This window comes from Fistularia commersonii, chromosome 5 (genome assembly GCF_037954325.1).
Source record: "Fistularia commersonii isolate RoL2024-O1a breed Wild chromosome 5, RoL_Fcom_v1.0, whole genome shotgun sequence".
NCBI classification, from domain to species: domain Eukaryota; kingdom Metazoa; phylum Chordata; class Actinopteri; order Syngnathiformes; family Fistulariidae; genus Fistularia; species Fistularia commersonii.
This window is the reverse complement of record NC_141288.1, coordinates 8,584,730-8,601,071: the sequence shown is the minus strand read 5'-3', so window position 1 is coordinate 8,601,071 and position 16,342 is coordinate 8,584,730. Positions and strand designations below refer to the sequence as shown.

General features: G+C 41.6%; 1 protein-coding gene across 2 annotated transcripts in view; it reads right to left on the bottom strand.

Annotated features, from left to right (window-relative positions):
* The window catches only part of tmtc1 (transmembrane O-mannosyltransferase targeting cadherins 1), a 129,318-nt gene that overhangs the window by 91,865 nt on the left and 21,111 nt on the right, over window positions 1-16,342 (bottom strand). For both annotated transcript variants that reach the window (XM_086146697.1, XM_086146698.1), the window contains exon 2: window positions 15,644-15,821. In XM_086146697.1, the coding sequence (XP_086002823.1) occupies window positions 15,644-15,821 (178 nt within the window). The remainder of the gene's footprint in view (window positions 1-15,643; window positions 15,822-16,342) is intronic.

The following is a 16,342-nucleotide window of genomic DNA, read 5'->3' as shown; positions in this document are numbered from 1 at the left end:
GAGGGATAGCTAATAGTCAGATAGATGGTGCAAGGCTGGTACTGGTGATGAACATTTGGAAGGTAACCCTGAGGAAGATCGTTCATGGCTAAATAATGCTGCTAGACACATGATGGGGATTAGAGAACCTAAAAAGTCAAGTGTCTCAACCTCAATGATATTCAGCTTTTTTTCGTTGTAGCTCCAAGAAGTGAAAATACAAAGATTGCTGTAATAGCCATCACATATGATAAAGGTATTAACTGGGGGCCTTTTCTTCATAATTGATTTGCTCATTCATAGAATAAAAGACTCCATACGGATACAGTGAGTGAGACAAAAAGGAGGGGAATTGTTCCTCCCCCTTTCTTTTTTGTAAGCCAATTACATAATTCAACAGGAATCTGAGCCTGTCTGCTGCTGGCTCTCCTCATCCAACCTCCAGTAGAGAGGAGAGGACATGTAACAGGCCAGCACGGTCTACTCCTCCTTGACACACATAAAGTGTGACTTTCACCCCAGGCGGGGAAAGCTGTGCATCTCCAGTCGCATGACTGTCTATCCAAGCCTTCACTGGAAGCTCACATAATGATAGAACGCTGTGGTGCTTTGTGTGTATGAGTATATGTGTGTGCGTGTGTGTGTGTAGACGTGTGTCGGTGTGCATACACATATGGCCGATGGGATCCACACATGGCTGGCATGCTATCAGCAGCGAGAAAGGAGTAGAAATGGATGAATGGAGGCATTTCAGCCTCAAAACAGGATCCCTTTTCACAGCATAAGGAGTCAGGAGCTGCAAGGCCAGCCACACCAAGCAGAGAGCACAACAGGGTGACTATCTGAAATGTTGGTTTCTTAGGTAGCATAATAATGTAGGAAGAAATAAAATAAAATATTCTGCTGTGACAAAAAGAGCCTCAAAGGGCTTAGTTTGTGACGGTCTCGGCAACTGTAACGCAAAAAGAAAATCCAAAAAAATCAGTTATACTTGATACAATTATGATATAAATGCATTCAGGATCCAGAGGGTATTCTGCATGTGACTGATCGTTTTAATGATGACACTATATAATGTAACATGAATTAAACAGCAAAGAAAAATTAACAAGCAGGGGGAGAAATGACCAGAGTATTGATTAGCATCTAATTATTCTGTTTAGCACAGCTTTGTAACATTTAGGTGTAATTAATTATCCATTAATTATGGAACCAATTGATCCACGGACCGGTGCCGGGCTGTCCAAGAAATAATAAATTATTTCCATTGGATATATTATCGGAGCCTGAATAATCTTTATGTTGAAAAATCTTTTATTTTGAAAAATGACCGGTTTCTCTCGGTTACATCTCGGTCACTTGAGCGCCAAAAATTGAACCTACAATGTAGCAAAATGAATAAAAAACAGATGTCTTTGGAAAGTGTCTTTTCGTAGGGAAAAAAGCCCAGTGAAGAGACAGAAGAAGAGCCTACAACTTCCAAGAAAAAGAAAGCTTTTAACAGACAATACCAGGAGTTTGACTTCAAATATGGATTTATCGCAACAGATGATTCCCACAGTTCAAGCCTGCTCTGCATAATATGCGGCGACCAGCTCTCTAATGAGGCAATGAAGCCTTCAATATACTCATGTTATGTTGTAGGCACAATGTTATGAGGATGCTGCTAATAAAGTTAGTGGATTCACATTTATTATTATATTTGCAATATTACCAATCTATGTGTATCCCCCCCCGCCCCCCGGTCCGCGGTAAAATTGTCAAGCATTGATCGGTCTGCGGTGATAAAAAGGCTGGGGACTACTGGTCTAGACTGAATAGCCCCGAGTCCGAAAAAAAAGTTGGAATGCCTAATGCAATGATTTGCAAATCTCTTAAAATGGTATTCCCACTAGAATAAAAACAACACATCAGAAGATGTAAGTGAGACATTTTACCATGTCATGGAAAATATTAGCTTATTTTTAATTCGAAGGCAGCAACACATCTCAAAAAAGCTGGAACAGGGCAATGTCTGCACTTGTGTTGCATCTCTCTTTTTTTAACAAGTGTCTAAAGATTAAAGCTGTGAGGAGATATGTTGGGGGAGTTTTTAGGGGGGGGATATTGTCCCATTTTTGTCTGATGCAGGTGTCTGATGCAACAGTCCTGGGGCCTTTGTGTCCAGATTTTTTTGTTTCATGATACATCAAATATTTTCTATTGGTGAAAGATCCAGACTGCAGACAAGCCTCTTCTACCATCAGCCGTGCAGAGCCATGCTTTTGTGATGGATGCAGGATGTGCATGGATTATCATGCTGAAAGAGACATTGTCTTGATGGGAACAGAGGTTGCTCTATGTACTTCTATGAACTTTTCAGCATCAATACTACCTTTCCAAGTGTGCAAGTTTGCAATGCCAAAGACACTAATATAATCCCACACGATCAAAGACACAGGCTTTTAAATTGTCCACTGATAACAAGCTGGATGGTCCATCTTCCTTGCAGTCCACAGGCATCCATGTTTCAAAAAAGAATTTCAAATTTTGATTGATCCAACCACAAAACAGTTTTCTATTTCGCCTCAGACCATTATAAATGAGCTGAGGCTAATTTAAAGGCTGTCATCGCCTAGAGGCACACAGCACACAGAGATCCCTCCTAATTTTCTGAATCTTTTGATTAGATTATATACTGTAGATGCTGGGGCCTTTAAGTCTTTGCAATTTTTCATTGAGGAACATGCATCCATCCATTATCTACGCCTAGGACAGGGGTCGGCAACCCTTAACACCCAAAGAGCCATTTGGGCCCGGTTTCCTCTGAAAAGAAAACACTGGGAGCCGCAATTACTTTTTGACGTCTAAAATAAAGGTACCACTGTATATATTGCTTTTTATTGCCTTTACACTTTGTATAAACAAGTGTATAGTGTGTTGCTTCTGAAATTCACAAAGTATTACGGAGAAAATTAAATTTTATTTATGTAATGAACTCATTTTGAGCTTTGGCCTTTCAAAGCCTGTAGCAGAGCCTTGACCTGAATTTTAAAAATAAATATGGAAAAAATCACTGTGTCAGTAAACAATATAAAATAAATTTTTGCAAAACATTTTCATAAATATTTATTTTACCTGGTTTATGGAACTTCTGCTCCTTTATTTAATATTTCAAGATCACAATAATCTTCCAACTTAGAACTAAAAGTAAAAAAAAAGGAATTAAGACAAATGAAATACACTTCAATTAAATATTTATAATCTATTTTCCCAAGCCACTCGGAGCCACATTGTAAAGATGAAAGAGTCGCAATGGGGTTGCAGAACCCCTGACCCAGGGGTAGCAGGGGTGCCAGAACTATCCCGCTTAATCACTGTGCCACCCCATTGAGAAACATTTTTCTGAAATTGTTCCATGATTTTCAGACCCAGTTTGCAGCAGTAGGTCAACCCCTGCCCACCTTTACATCTGACAAGGTCCGCAATGTTCCTTTTATACAGTCATGTTAATGACCGGTTACCAGTTAGCTCAATCACTTGTCAAATTCCCCTTGAGTTTTTTTGATTTCTGCCAATTACTTTTCCTGATTTTTATTACCAGTTTCAACTTTTCTGAATTATGTTGCTACCATGGAAATCCAAAGGAAGAAATATTTTTCATGAAATAGTAAAATGTCTGAAGTTCAACATCTGAAATGTTATTCATGTTAATCTGATACACTTGATAAATTACTATAATAGAAAATGATGTTGAAAAAAAAGCTTTTAACATGAATAACATTTGTTTAACATTAGGTATTGTGTTAATTGATCTGCATGTCCAACAATCATAAAAAAGAAAACTCCAAAGGTTTGTGCTGATTTTACTTTTGGGCAGTGTATAAAGTTCTATTGAGAAAAGGGACCTAAGCAAAGAAAAAGAACACATGTTGGGAACATTTTCTAATGTTTCATCTTTACTGATCACTTCTTACAACAAATACAATTTGAGAGGACGATCAAGAGGATTTGTTTTTGAATACCAGCTTTAAATGTTTTTGAACCCTCACCAGCTAGTGTAACTTGAGTGAGTGTGTGTGTGTGTGTGTGTGTGTGTGTGTGTGTGTGTATGTGTGTGCGGAGATACAGCAAGCTGCTCCTCATCACTCACCCAGCATTTTTGCCCATCATGACAGTTTGCCTTGCATGCTGGGAGAAGAGTCAGGAAATCAAAATCGCTACCGTATTTTTAAGACTATAGGGCGCACATAAGTCTTAGATTTTCTTCAGAATGTGCGGCGTGCCCTATAGTGCAGTGCGCACTGTGTGTTGTTGTTATACGGCGGACGTAGTAGAGAACACCATGAGAACGTTAAAGGGGTAAGTGTGGGTGTTGATTGTATATAAAAGAACAGGTATGTGCATTATTATATTAACATAGTTGTTTTAACAATCCTGAAAATTGCAAAGAGACATGCTTATGACGCACAGTTTAAACTGAAGGCCATCAGCTACGCAGAGGAACATGGGAATCAAGCAGCTGCGAGAGAATTTAGGATTAATGAATCGATGGTTCGCAAGTGGAAGAAGCTGGAAAACGAGCTCCGACAGGTCAAGAAAACGCAGCTGAGTTTCCGCGGACATATAGTGAGGTGGCCTGAGTTGGAGGAAAGACTAGTGCAGTGGATCAACGAGCAAAGAACGAGTGTGAACCGGACGTTCAAAGTAAGGCTGCAAGCAGTGTGGGAGCGATGGATGGCCAATGGAGACCACTGTTTCACTAGGAGTGGAAGGCAGCACCGGGCGAGTTACGCTACAATTTGCGAATGGATTGTAGGTGCTTGGGCTAACGTGTCTGTTCGGGCTTTCACAAAAGCCGGCATCATTTCCGAGGAGCCGCAAGGCACGGAAAGTGACTCTGACAATGAAGAAAGTGAACCTGGCATGTTTGATGGAGATTTAGCGCAGCTGTTCAAATCAGAAACAGAGGATGAGGACTTCGATGGTTTTGATTGATGACGATTGCCGGTGAAAAAATGTGAAAATAAAACTCAGTTTTGCTTCCGCTCTATTTTTAAATACGCACACTTGTATGCTTGTGTGTGTTGTTGTTGTAAGGTGGACGTAGTAGAGGACACCATGAGAACGTTAAAGAGGGAAATGTGGGCTTGGATTGTATATAAAACCCACGCCCTCTAACCAGGTGCGCCTTATGTGTGTTAAATACAGTAATAGCACACATAACTGAGACTGCGTCTTCCAGTACGGTGCGGCTTATGGTCGCGAAAATACGGTATCTGGCCCGGGGACCTCATCTCTGAATCTCTGACACCTCCATATTTTTTATCTTGTCATCTTTTCATCTTTCTCGCTCAGCGTCTTGCCTTCCGTCACCCCACTATTTCTATTTGCCTGCCTGCTTGCTTCTGTGTGGGGAGTCAGGCAATGTCCTGGCAGGAAGCCCAACATGCTGGAACCCCTGCTGCTCTTCATTCACCCCCGCCCACTTGCTCACTCACGATTCTTCCATTGCCTTCCTCTAACTTCCTTTCACCCTTCTCCTTAGCTGATGCATTTCTCTGCTCAAGTCTGGTACTCCTTTCACCCCACTTCCCAAAACTCCCCATCCCACCCATTCGTCTCCGTCACAACTCCTCTCCAATGACAATGTGAGCCCTTCATAGTCACGTAGTCACCAAACCTGTTAAAGAAAGAAACGGGAAGACAATACGTGTTTCTATATCAACGCCAATTTTTTTTTTTCAGTCAGAAGGTGGAGTGCATTCTTGAGCCGTTCAGATGTAGGACAAAGGAGGACATAAGCTAATTAAGTTCAGCATCATCAATCCATAATTCAAGACAGTATATTCATACATGTAAACAAATATATCAAATTAGCAGTCAAATTGCAGTTTAACAGTTGCAACAACATCTGTAGAGTACAGAAACAGGCTCATCCCTTGGATGAGCCAGAAACCCTAGAAGGACTAATCGCACTTAGCCCCCCCACCCCCCACCCCACCCCAAAAAACGAAGAAATGAATATATGTATGGATTTGGTTTTGAGATGGCTATTTGGTAGTGTGGTGACTTCTGAATAACGGCTACTGGTTCTTTGGATCTTTGGTTATTGAATTGCAATCTTTGTAAGTTGCTTTGGATAAAAGCGTCTGCTAAATGACTGTAATGTAATATAATGTAATGATATCTTTGGCTATCCGCCTTGATAATTGCCTGAGTATGAGAAGCCAACAGGTTGCTCATGGGACAAACCATTCTTCTTCCAGCTTCCCCCCGAAAGACACAGGTCCACACCAGGTCCAGAACCAATGCAGGTCGGTTGGACCTGCCTGTCCTCGGAGGACGTCAGCGGCGAATGCTATCCAACCAGTGCCTCCACTGCTGATCCTCTGGTCATGTTGTAGCCTCCTGTCCCATTCGGCCACGGAGTGAGGGTTTTTCCAGAAGATGCCGGAAGGCTTATAGACCATCTCTCCTTGACTCGTACTCCCTGCTGCTTTTTTTTTTTTTTTTTTTTTTGCAACAGTCTCAGCCTCACTGCACTTTGACTCTGATTGCAAGTAGAATCTGATCAATCACGCTATGGTCCAACAATGAAACCATACCTCTGTCCACATCATTGCCCATTACTGCCCTTTACCTCGGATCACCCACAAAACCAAGCCCTTAGAATTGATTTCCAGAAACCACAGTGAATAGATATCCCAAGTTGTCCCCATGTCGAACTCACCCATCGTCATTGGCCTCAGTTGGCTCAGCACCTCAATCTGCACCTTAACTGATCAGAGCTCAGTCAAATATGGTCATTGAACTGCCTATCCTGTTGCCTGCAAAGTGCCATCCCGCCAAGTCTTCCTCCAGCAAATCCAGAAGAAGCTGACCTGGTTGACTTGAAAGAATATCAGGAGTTCAACAAAGTCTTTGACAAAGCTAAGGCTCTCTTCCTCCTCACCGCCCCTATGATTGCGCAATAAATCTTCTAACTGGGGCACCGCTCCTTTCTAGTTTGCTCTAATACATCCAGAAAGGGAGGCCCTGGAGAGGTACACCCATCGAATTATTCGCTGCAGGCATTATTCCCCCACCCATCTTCCCTGGGGACAGGGTATTTCCTTGTACGGATGGCTCACTCTGGCCTTGGACTGACTCAGATCACTATCAAGAAGTATCCCTTACCCCTCCTGTTGTCATGCCCTTTAGCCCCTGCAATGCCCAGGCTGTGTTTCAAGCCCTGTTTAACAATGTACTCTGACTTTCTGAACACTTGTTTGTCTATTTGGATGACATTCTCTTTTCAAAGTCTCTCTGACCACTGTCAGCATGTATGACTGATCCTGCAGTGGCTGCTGGAGAACAGCCTCTATGTCAAGCCCGAGAAATGTTTCATCTTCCCTCCAATTTGCTTTTCTGGGTTACATCCTGGAGGGCGGACAGCTTCGTACATACTCACCAAAAATGAAAGCAGTCCTGGAGAGGCCAATTCCATAAACACACAGACAACTCCTGAGGTTTCAAGGGTTTGCTAATTACTACTCCCGTTTCATATGGAATTACAGCCAAACAGGTTCTCCACTGACCGCACTCACCACCACCAAGGCAATCTTCTCGTGGACTTCTGAAGCCAACGGAGTCTTCCAGGACCTGAAGAGGAGGTCCCCTCCTCGTCCAGCCCAATCCCTAAAACAATTTGTGCTTGAGGTTAACCCCTCTGAGATGGGTGCCGGCATGGTCCTTTCCCAATGCTCAGACTCTGAAAGCTTTAACCTTATGCCTGTTACTCCTGCAGGCTATCCCCAGCCAAGAGAAACTACAATGTGGGGAATCGGGAACTTCCCATCAAGCTTGCTTTGGAGGAGTGGGTGGGTGTGGAGTATCTGGTGCTAATCTGGACTGATCACAAAAATGTAGTTTACCTACAGTCAGCCAAGCGTCTTAATGCAAATGCTGCTAGTCTCTTTTCCTGGTTCAACCTCCATCTTGTATCGTCCAGGTGCCCAAAACACAAAGCCTGATGCTCTTTTTTGTCAGATGACTTCTACAAGACCCTAGCTTCCATTGGAGCTCTCTCTTGGACTACCGACAATATGCTCAACCAGGCGCACTAGACAGAACTGGTGCACCAGGCATGTCCCCACCTTGGTACGTTCATCATACACATGACCCACTCTTCTGGGTTTTCAGCCAACCCATTGCCTTAATAAACCACTGTGTGGGGTGGTCCTCACCTCGGGTTAGTCTAATGGTCAGACAGAGAAGATGAAACAAGAACTTGGCCACTCTCAGATGCATCCCGTCCACCAAACCCTCTGAGTGGAGGCTGAATGGAGCCAGTTTCTCCCCTGGGTTGAATATGCTCACAATTCGCACAAGGCCCCTGGTCTGTCCCCTTTCGAGGCCTCCCTGGGTTACCAACCACCACCCTTCACCACATATGAGCGAGAAATCGCCGCCAATTTGGTCCAACACCACAGTTGTCACTGCAGGTGCCTCTGGTTTGCCGCACAATGGTGAACCTCCCAGGAAAACCACCATTTTGGTGACCAGAGGCAGAATCCTGCTCCCGTCTACACCATCTGGGCAAAGAGTGGCTCTTTCTGGACATTCCCTTGACTTCCACGTCCCAGAGGTTGGGGGTGACAATATAGCTCTCCCTGGATCTGGAGAGCTATGGTCCTGAGAACTGCTCATGGGTGCCTTGTTCCTACATCTTGGCTTGGTCCCCTCATATTGGCTTACTGCTCTTCCATCTTGTTCACGGGGAGGTGATCCGGAGTGATCTCGGCAGCCGAGAGGAGACACGGCTGGGATCAATTCATAATCGGCGTCAGCTGCAGCAGCGGCCGCTAATCAAGAGCCCTATAAAGGACAGCGGCACGCTCTGCCTGGCACCGGGGGATTGTCCCCGTCCTGGTGGGGCCCGTCCTGGTGGGGCCCGTCCTGGTGAGGCCCGTCCTGGTGAGACCCAGCCCTGTGCGACTCTGTCTTGGGGCTAGGGAATTGCCAGCGACACCCTTCCTGCCTGGATATCTAAATAAAGCGCTTCAACCCTGACTCCTGCCTCAAAGGTGTGGTTCCCTGCCCGAGTCCGCCCTGTGACACACCCAGCATCTCACCTTCCTCAGCCAATAAACCCCTTAAGACACCCTACCTCCTGTGTGTAGAGACTTGAGCATTAAATACTGTATGAACGCCCCCAAAAAATATATTTGAGTTTTCAAGTGTTAGTAAAAGGAGTTGGCTGTAAAATAAGCATGCGAATCCAGAACCTATGGAGTACTCAGGGTGAAACATGTCATTAAATCTTGAGGAGCTGGTTTGATCATCTGAGGTGGGGTTTGGATGCAGTTCATCAAGATCAGAACAGAGTTACTAACCCATCATATCATCATATGATTTTCTTTCCAGGCGTGAAATAAACAGTGGTGTTCAGCTCTTACTTGACCATCTGTCCTCCCAATAAGTAGTAATTACTAGGTTCAGCGGAGTATTCCTGGTCCTTAAGGTACAAAACAACTGTTGAGTGCTGCCTTGTGGGTGAGAGACAAAACTACTTTGAGACAAGTCAACTCCAAAAGATTAAGCACATTCTTTCCCCGAGATAAGACTTATCAGTGTAGATCATGACGTGTATGACTGAGCATCTTCACAGACAAGATAAAACTGACATTTCCTTCATAACAAGCCAGTGTTTACACAGTTTAAAAGATCATCAAGATTATATCTGCATTTCCTGTCCTTGTCAGAACACAAGACAAATAATTGAACACTGACTGACATTTAATTCGCATACTTGTTAATTTAGAGAACAATCTTTTAAGCCTGCTATTTACTGTTACCTTTAACTATCATTCCACCAAAAAAGGAGAACTTATAAATGCATATTATATGTAAGGTTTTACTGGAAAAAGTCAAAAGAGCAGCCAATTTCATGGTTTCATGTTAATCGGCATAAAAACCCCGCAGTGTCAATGGTTTACGAATAATTACAGCAAATTCTAACAATGTCACAAAACTACTGATAACTCAAGGCCTAATGATTTCCAGATATATTTTTGAGGGGGCACATGATGTCCTGGGATACGGGATAAAAACTGTGATCCTGTTGTACTGAGCCAAAGTGTATTCCACTGAAGTGATGAGACCTGCACATGTTCCACTTCACTTCCTGGCTTCATGCTCTTTTCACTTTCCCTTGTGTGCATAATGGACAAGATGGCAAGACTTCTAATTTCCTTAAAACCTTTGCCTTTGTGGTGTTCTATTTCTTCCTCACACTTCAGTATTTGTCTGTCTGCCTGTCTGTTTCTATGGGTGAGATGCCTAATGATGCTTGGGGTAAAGTCAGATACACCATTGCCAATGGTCCAATTTAATATAACAAAAGTTGTTGAGCTTGACTTTGTGCGAGGAGTGAATATCATTGAAAACTTTTTGATTTGGGTCAAAACTGGAAATGAAAGACAAACTATTAGACAAATGAAACAGAGCTTCAGGTGATTCTAGTATGGCAGGCATTTCATTTGTCCAATGGGGAGATGATATATGATATATAATTTGTGACTTATTGTGACTTACATTACTGTCCTAGGTTGAACAGCTGCTCTTAATTTTTAGTTATTTCAAATGTGTGTTTTTCCATTCTCTTTTAAACTTAGTTATGTTTTTTTTCTTTGCTTGAATTCATTTGTAACCACTGATACTGAAACACATACTTTTCAAAGATGTTCTTACACATGGCTTTTTGAAATGTATTTCCCCGTACCAAATTACATCATCCATCTCTCCTGGGAAACACTTTATTCAAGAGCTGCAAAAGTGAAGTAGTTTCATAACTTTTTTCAAATCAAGTTCTCATGCTCATCATTAATTTTAAAAACGTGTATGAAACCCACACTACCCTGAAAGGATATTTCTAGATGCAAGATTTGCTATAAACAGTGTGGAACAGTTTTCCCCATTCTATGTAGCCAACATCAGTGTGGATTACTTACTTGTGTGTGTGTGTATGTGGCGTGTGTGTGTGTGTGTGTGTGTGTGTGTGTGTGTGTGTGTGTGTGTGTGTGTGTGTGTGTGTGTGTGTGTGTGTGTGTGTGTGTGTGTGTGTCACACTCCTGGACATATATGTGCTGATTTGCTGTATCACTGTGTGTATAGTGTGAACATCCACCCATGTATCAATTTGCCAATAAATCAAAAAAAAATAACAATGGCACAAGGTTTAAAGACAATTAAAATGGAAAACAATGAAATTGTGCTGTTATATGAATACTGGATTTAATTGGGAAAGGACATCTTCAGATACAGAATTAAAAATAGTTTTAAAGGAAACTAGGTCAAGAGTACTCATGTACCCATGAAGGTCTTCAGTTCTTTTACCTTTTTTTTTTTTGTTTGTTTTAATTTTCATTGTCAGTTAGGTTAAACTTTTCCAGTTACACATATTGATTGAATAAGGTGAAAGCTGGGTCGGAGAATATTTGTAGGCCTTCCTTAACAGGTTATTCAAAAATAATCCCAGAGAGGCTGATTGTTACCCATGGAGTAAGAATCAGTATTTGGTGTGTGTGTGTATATGTGTGTGTGTGATTATAGAGCTGTTCATGATGTGAACCAGTCTGGTACTAAATAAAATATTGTGAATGCAGCCTCAGGGGAGCATGGGCCAGCGTCTCCCTGAGCCGATGCCAAGCCCGGATAAATGCAGAGGGTTGCGTCAAAGGGGGCATCCAACATAAAACTTACGCCAAAACCAAAAATGCTAATCAAACCTAAGAATCTCATAACAGATTGGTCGAGGCCCAGGTTAACAACAACCGACATTGGAGCCAATACCCTGTAGGGTAACAGTGGAGATTGGGCTACTGGTGGGTCGAAGAAGGAGAGGAGGACAGCATGATTGGAAGCAGAGAGTGAAGAGGGACTTTGAATATTGGGACGATGACAGGAAAAGGTAGATTCTAGTCGAAATCTTCTTGTCTTGGCAACTGGACTTCAATTTCTTCACTTGAAGACGTTTCACCCTTCATCTGAGAGGCCTCTTCAGTTCTAATGACCTAAGGGGAGTTTCCAAATATAACTGCCAAGTTTTTGGGCAGGTCTAGATTATGGTGCCTTATCATGTAAGTGGAAGAGTTGATCTGCAGTATGGCATTGTATGTTTGTGAAAGGTTGTGTCTGAGGTCCCCTCCTCTGCTCAGAGATGTTTTTCCTTTTTTGACAAAGATGGCTTCTTTGACTCCTCTTTCAAACTGTCTTCTATCTGTCCTCTCTGGCCAGAATATGGACATTGCTGCCTTCAAACAAATGGCACCTTTCCCTCAGGTGTAGGTGGACCATGTAGTCCTTCTTGAAGTGGTGGCTCTCCTGTGTTGGGCCATTCATTTGTCAAGAGGTTGTTTGATCTCTCCAATGTAGATGTCACAACAATCCTTAGTGCAAGTGACAGCATACACCAATACAGCAATGTCCGCATTCTGGCCAGAGAAGACGGAGGGTTTGAGAGAGGAGTCAAAGAAGCAATCTCTGTCAAAACAGAAAAAAACATCTCTGAACAGAGGAAGGGGCTTCGGTTTCTAAATATAAATGCCAAGTTTATTGCCGGGTCTAGATTATGGTGGCTTGTGAAGAGATGGGCTTAAGCAGGTTGGGATGGGTGGAGAAAAGTGTCAGGGGTACTATGCCATAGAAGACTATCAGCCAGAACGAAAGGAAAGGTGTACAACACAGTGGTGAGACCAGCGATGTTGTATGGCTTAGAAACAGCTACAAGGACATAAAGACAGGAGGCTAAGGCTCTCTTTGGGAGTGACCCGGATTGATAGGATCAGGAATGAGTCTATCAGAGGAACAGCAAATGTTAGATGTTTTGGAGAGAAAGTCAGAGAAGCCAGACTGAGATGGTTCGGTCATGTACAGAGGAGGGATAGAGAATATATTGGTAGACGGATGCTGGAATTGGAGCTGCCTGGCAAGAGGTCTCGAGGAAGACCAAAGAGAAGATTTATGGACATAGTGAGCAAGGATATGAAGGTAGTTGTCTGTCATGTCTGTTCTATGTCAATATTCTCTTTTGTCACCTTCAGGGTTGTTATTTAAGGTAATCTAATTAAAATCTACATTAATTATGTATGGAAAAGGGATATTAAATATCACTAAGTGGCTCACTAATGGACCGCCAATGTCTGGAAATGGAGATCTGTCACACCTTGTTTTTTTGAGACCAGTAGAGCTTAAGTAAATATAAATGTCATATCTTTAACATGTAGTTACTGTGAAAAAAAAGTAGTAATATGCAGACAACTTCATATTTTTTTTTTGTAAAAATAAATAAATAAATAAAGTAAATGAAAAAACTGTTTACTCTCAGATGAATTAGTTTCAAATCTTCATGTATATCAAACTAAAATACTCAAACTGTAAAAGAGTTTGAGTGACATTTGCATTTCCTGCCGCCAGTTGGTTTTGAAAGTCTCTCTATTTAAGCACTCTACTCAAAGTTAAATAGAATGAGGTTTAGAAAGGTAGGGAATTTGAGTTTTATATAGATTTAGGGTCACAAGAGGTTAAGATTGATTGTCTCCTAATCTGTTAATGAGACAGTAAAATTTGACTCAAGGCAAGCAGACTCCTACCCCACATTGCTAATGAAGCAAATGAGGAGAAAACGGTTACTATGACGTTTCTGTGACACTCTGCGACACATCAGAGCAGTATCCCAGAGCATCTCTGTACAACTCTGTACGGCTTGATTCGAACAGTACTTTGTGAAATATATTACACTCTATGGTTCGAAAATAAGGGGGGAAATGAAATGCCATACATGGTTTGGAGGGTAAGAAAACCCAAGGAAAAAGTGCAATGAAGATTAGACAGTAATAGTTCAGGCTTGCAAATTGCAGGTTGGCTCAGCCTCTGGGCACAATATGCACATAATAAAAATCAGGGATCATCAAGAATGTATACACAGTATTAAATAATGCATATGCTGTTTTGGATATATTCTCATTTCATCTCTAAAAGGAGCTTTTTCTCTGCCTCTTCTACATCAAGGTTTAGAATTGAAAGCCTTATATAAATTTAATTTTAAGGTATTTTACCATAGCTGGCTATGTTTCAAAAAAGCAATTGGCTCAACTGAAAGAACACTTCACACTAGATAGCATTCATACACACCAGTGGTGGCTTAGGTGTCATTCAAGGCACTAGCAAGAGCATCTGAAGCAACTCGGGGTTCAGGGTCTCGCACAGTGCAGATAGGAGAAGTTGGGAATCAAACCACCGACCCTCTGATTGGCAGGGCGCCCGTTCTACCTCTCAGCCATAGTGTGAGATGTTTGAAATTCACCTCCTCCACTGTTACCATCTCCAAAATCTTATTTCATTCATTCTTTTATATTCCATCCCGCTCGGTATAAACAATGCAGGGGTTCGCCATAATTGGACAGAAAACCTTACTCTCTCATTCGCACATCTGGGCACTTTAGGGTCTCCAATAAACCTAATGCATGGTTGTGGACTGTAGGAGTAAACTGGAGAAAACTCATGCAGACAAGGGGAGAACATGCAAAGCCAACACAGGAAGGCCTCCCTCCCTCCCATGGACCTTATTGCTGTGAAGCGGAAGCACTAATTAGTTAGTAAATTTATTTATTTAATATAATAAAAATTAATTTATAAATCTAATCCAATAGTGTCATATCTGAATATGTGGAAATAAAATGTCTGAATCGTTTCAAAACTGTATCAAATTTTAATAAAGACCAGAAGATGCTCTAAGCATCATTTGTAATGTTTCAACCTTGTGGCATGAGCAGTTTTAAGAGTTTTAAGAACATCTTAAGCTCGCCCAATTTGGTTTGGACGTGTTTCCGAAACACTGATAATTTCCAGTTGTCTCCGTCAAATTGAGGAGCAGTCAGTTTCAAACCTGGTTTAAAGTCTGAGAAACTGTTTCAATTTAACATTATTAACAATATAACAAATGTATGAGGTTGGAAATTTTAAAATGGATAAGAAAAAAATGTTCTTTTATCAATTTCCATATCCGTAAAATAAGTTCTGAGACAAGTTGTGACACTTTAATTTTTATTTTTATTTTAAGTCCTTCTTTGTTAATTTACTTAAGTATTTTATTGCTTATGTTAACTCCATTTGCTGATGGAGTTAAACTTTTTGAGGCCTTTTTTTCATATTATTGTGGTTACCTGTAGCTGTTTTTGCTGTTTTTTTTAGCTATTAAATTCCTTCTTCCTGGCCTTTGATGCCAACTTGTTGATGATTATTAATACATTTTCAGTCATTTTTTTTTGCTAGTTTAAAGGCAAATCCCTCAGCCCTAAAATGACTTTTAGGGGCACTAATAGCGGTGTTAAAAAAGATTTCTTGTCACTTTTCAGGTTATTTCTTATTCATTTTTAATTAATCTCTCCAAAGATTAACAATCTTTAATTTTTAATTAATCTCCCACAAAATTCAAACAAATTTTCAGAGCATTTGGAGGAAGTGACGGATGAGTAATTTGGTATGACTAATTTTAAATTTAATTATTAATCTTTAATGTCACAAACAATGATTTAAACATATCAATACATTAAATTCCCTGCCATCATCTGTGTGCATCGTCTGTGTGTGTATGTGTGTGTGTGTGTGTGTGTGTGTGTGTGTGTGTGTGTGTTGAACTCACAGCTTCAGTGTGAACAGGGTGGACAGCAAAGAGTAGCGCTGTGACGAAGGCAAGTCGAGATTCTTGGAACACACAGCGTTCACATGTGAACATGAGCAGGCAGGTTACGATGCAGTGCAGACACACATTGATGATGTGGAAGTACAAAGGCACCAGGCCACCCAGCAGCATGTTCAACCTGAAAGAGACAAATGTACAAATAATTAATATTAATGACTTATATGATGTTAATTAAATAGTTCATAACTGTCAATGAGCGAATGACTGATTGTATGGTTCAATATTTAGACCTGTGATTGACAAGGGGCTGAATCCTGCCTCTCGTTCAATGTGACATGGGGTTGCCTTGACTACTGACCCCCATTAGCCTCTACGGTGCAGATAATGAATTATGCTATATTATGATGATGTACGGTTCATCATGTTAAAATTTTCCCACGGGAGCGCATCACGTGACGACAAAGGAATGCACAACTCTGTATTTTTCCACTGTCACAATCACGCACCCCGAGACTCAGCCCAAGGCGCAGCCCAACACCCCAAGTTGCTCACTTTAAAGAGTGTGTAAAATAAACCCTTATTAAGAAGTAAATCCGACAGTGGAAGCGATGGTATAAAATGACCGTGCACCTGTGGCTCAGGCCAGAACTTCCTCACCTGCATGTCCAGAGAGGGTGAATGATCCTCTCAAGGTGACAT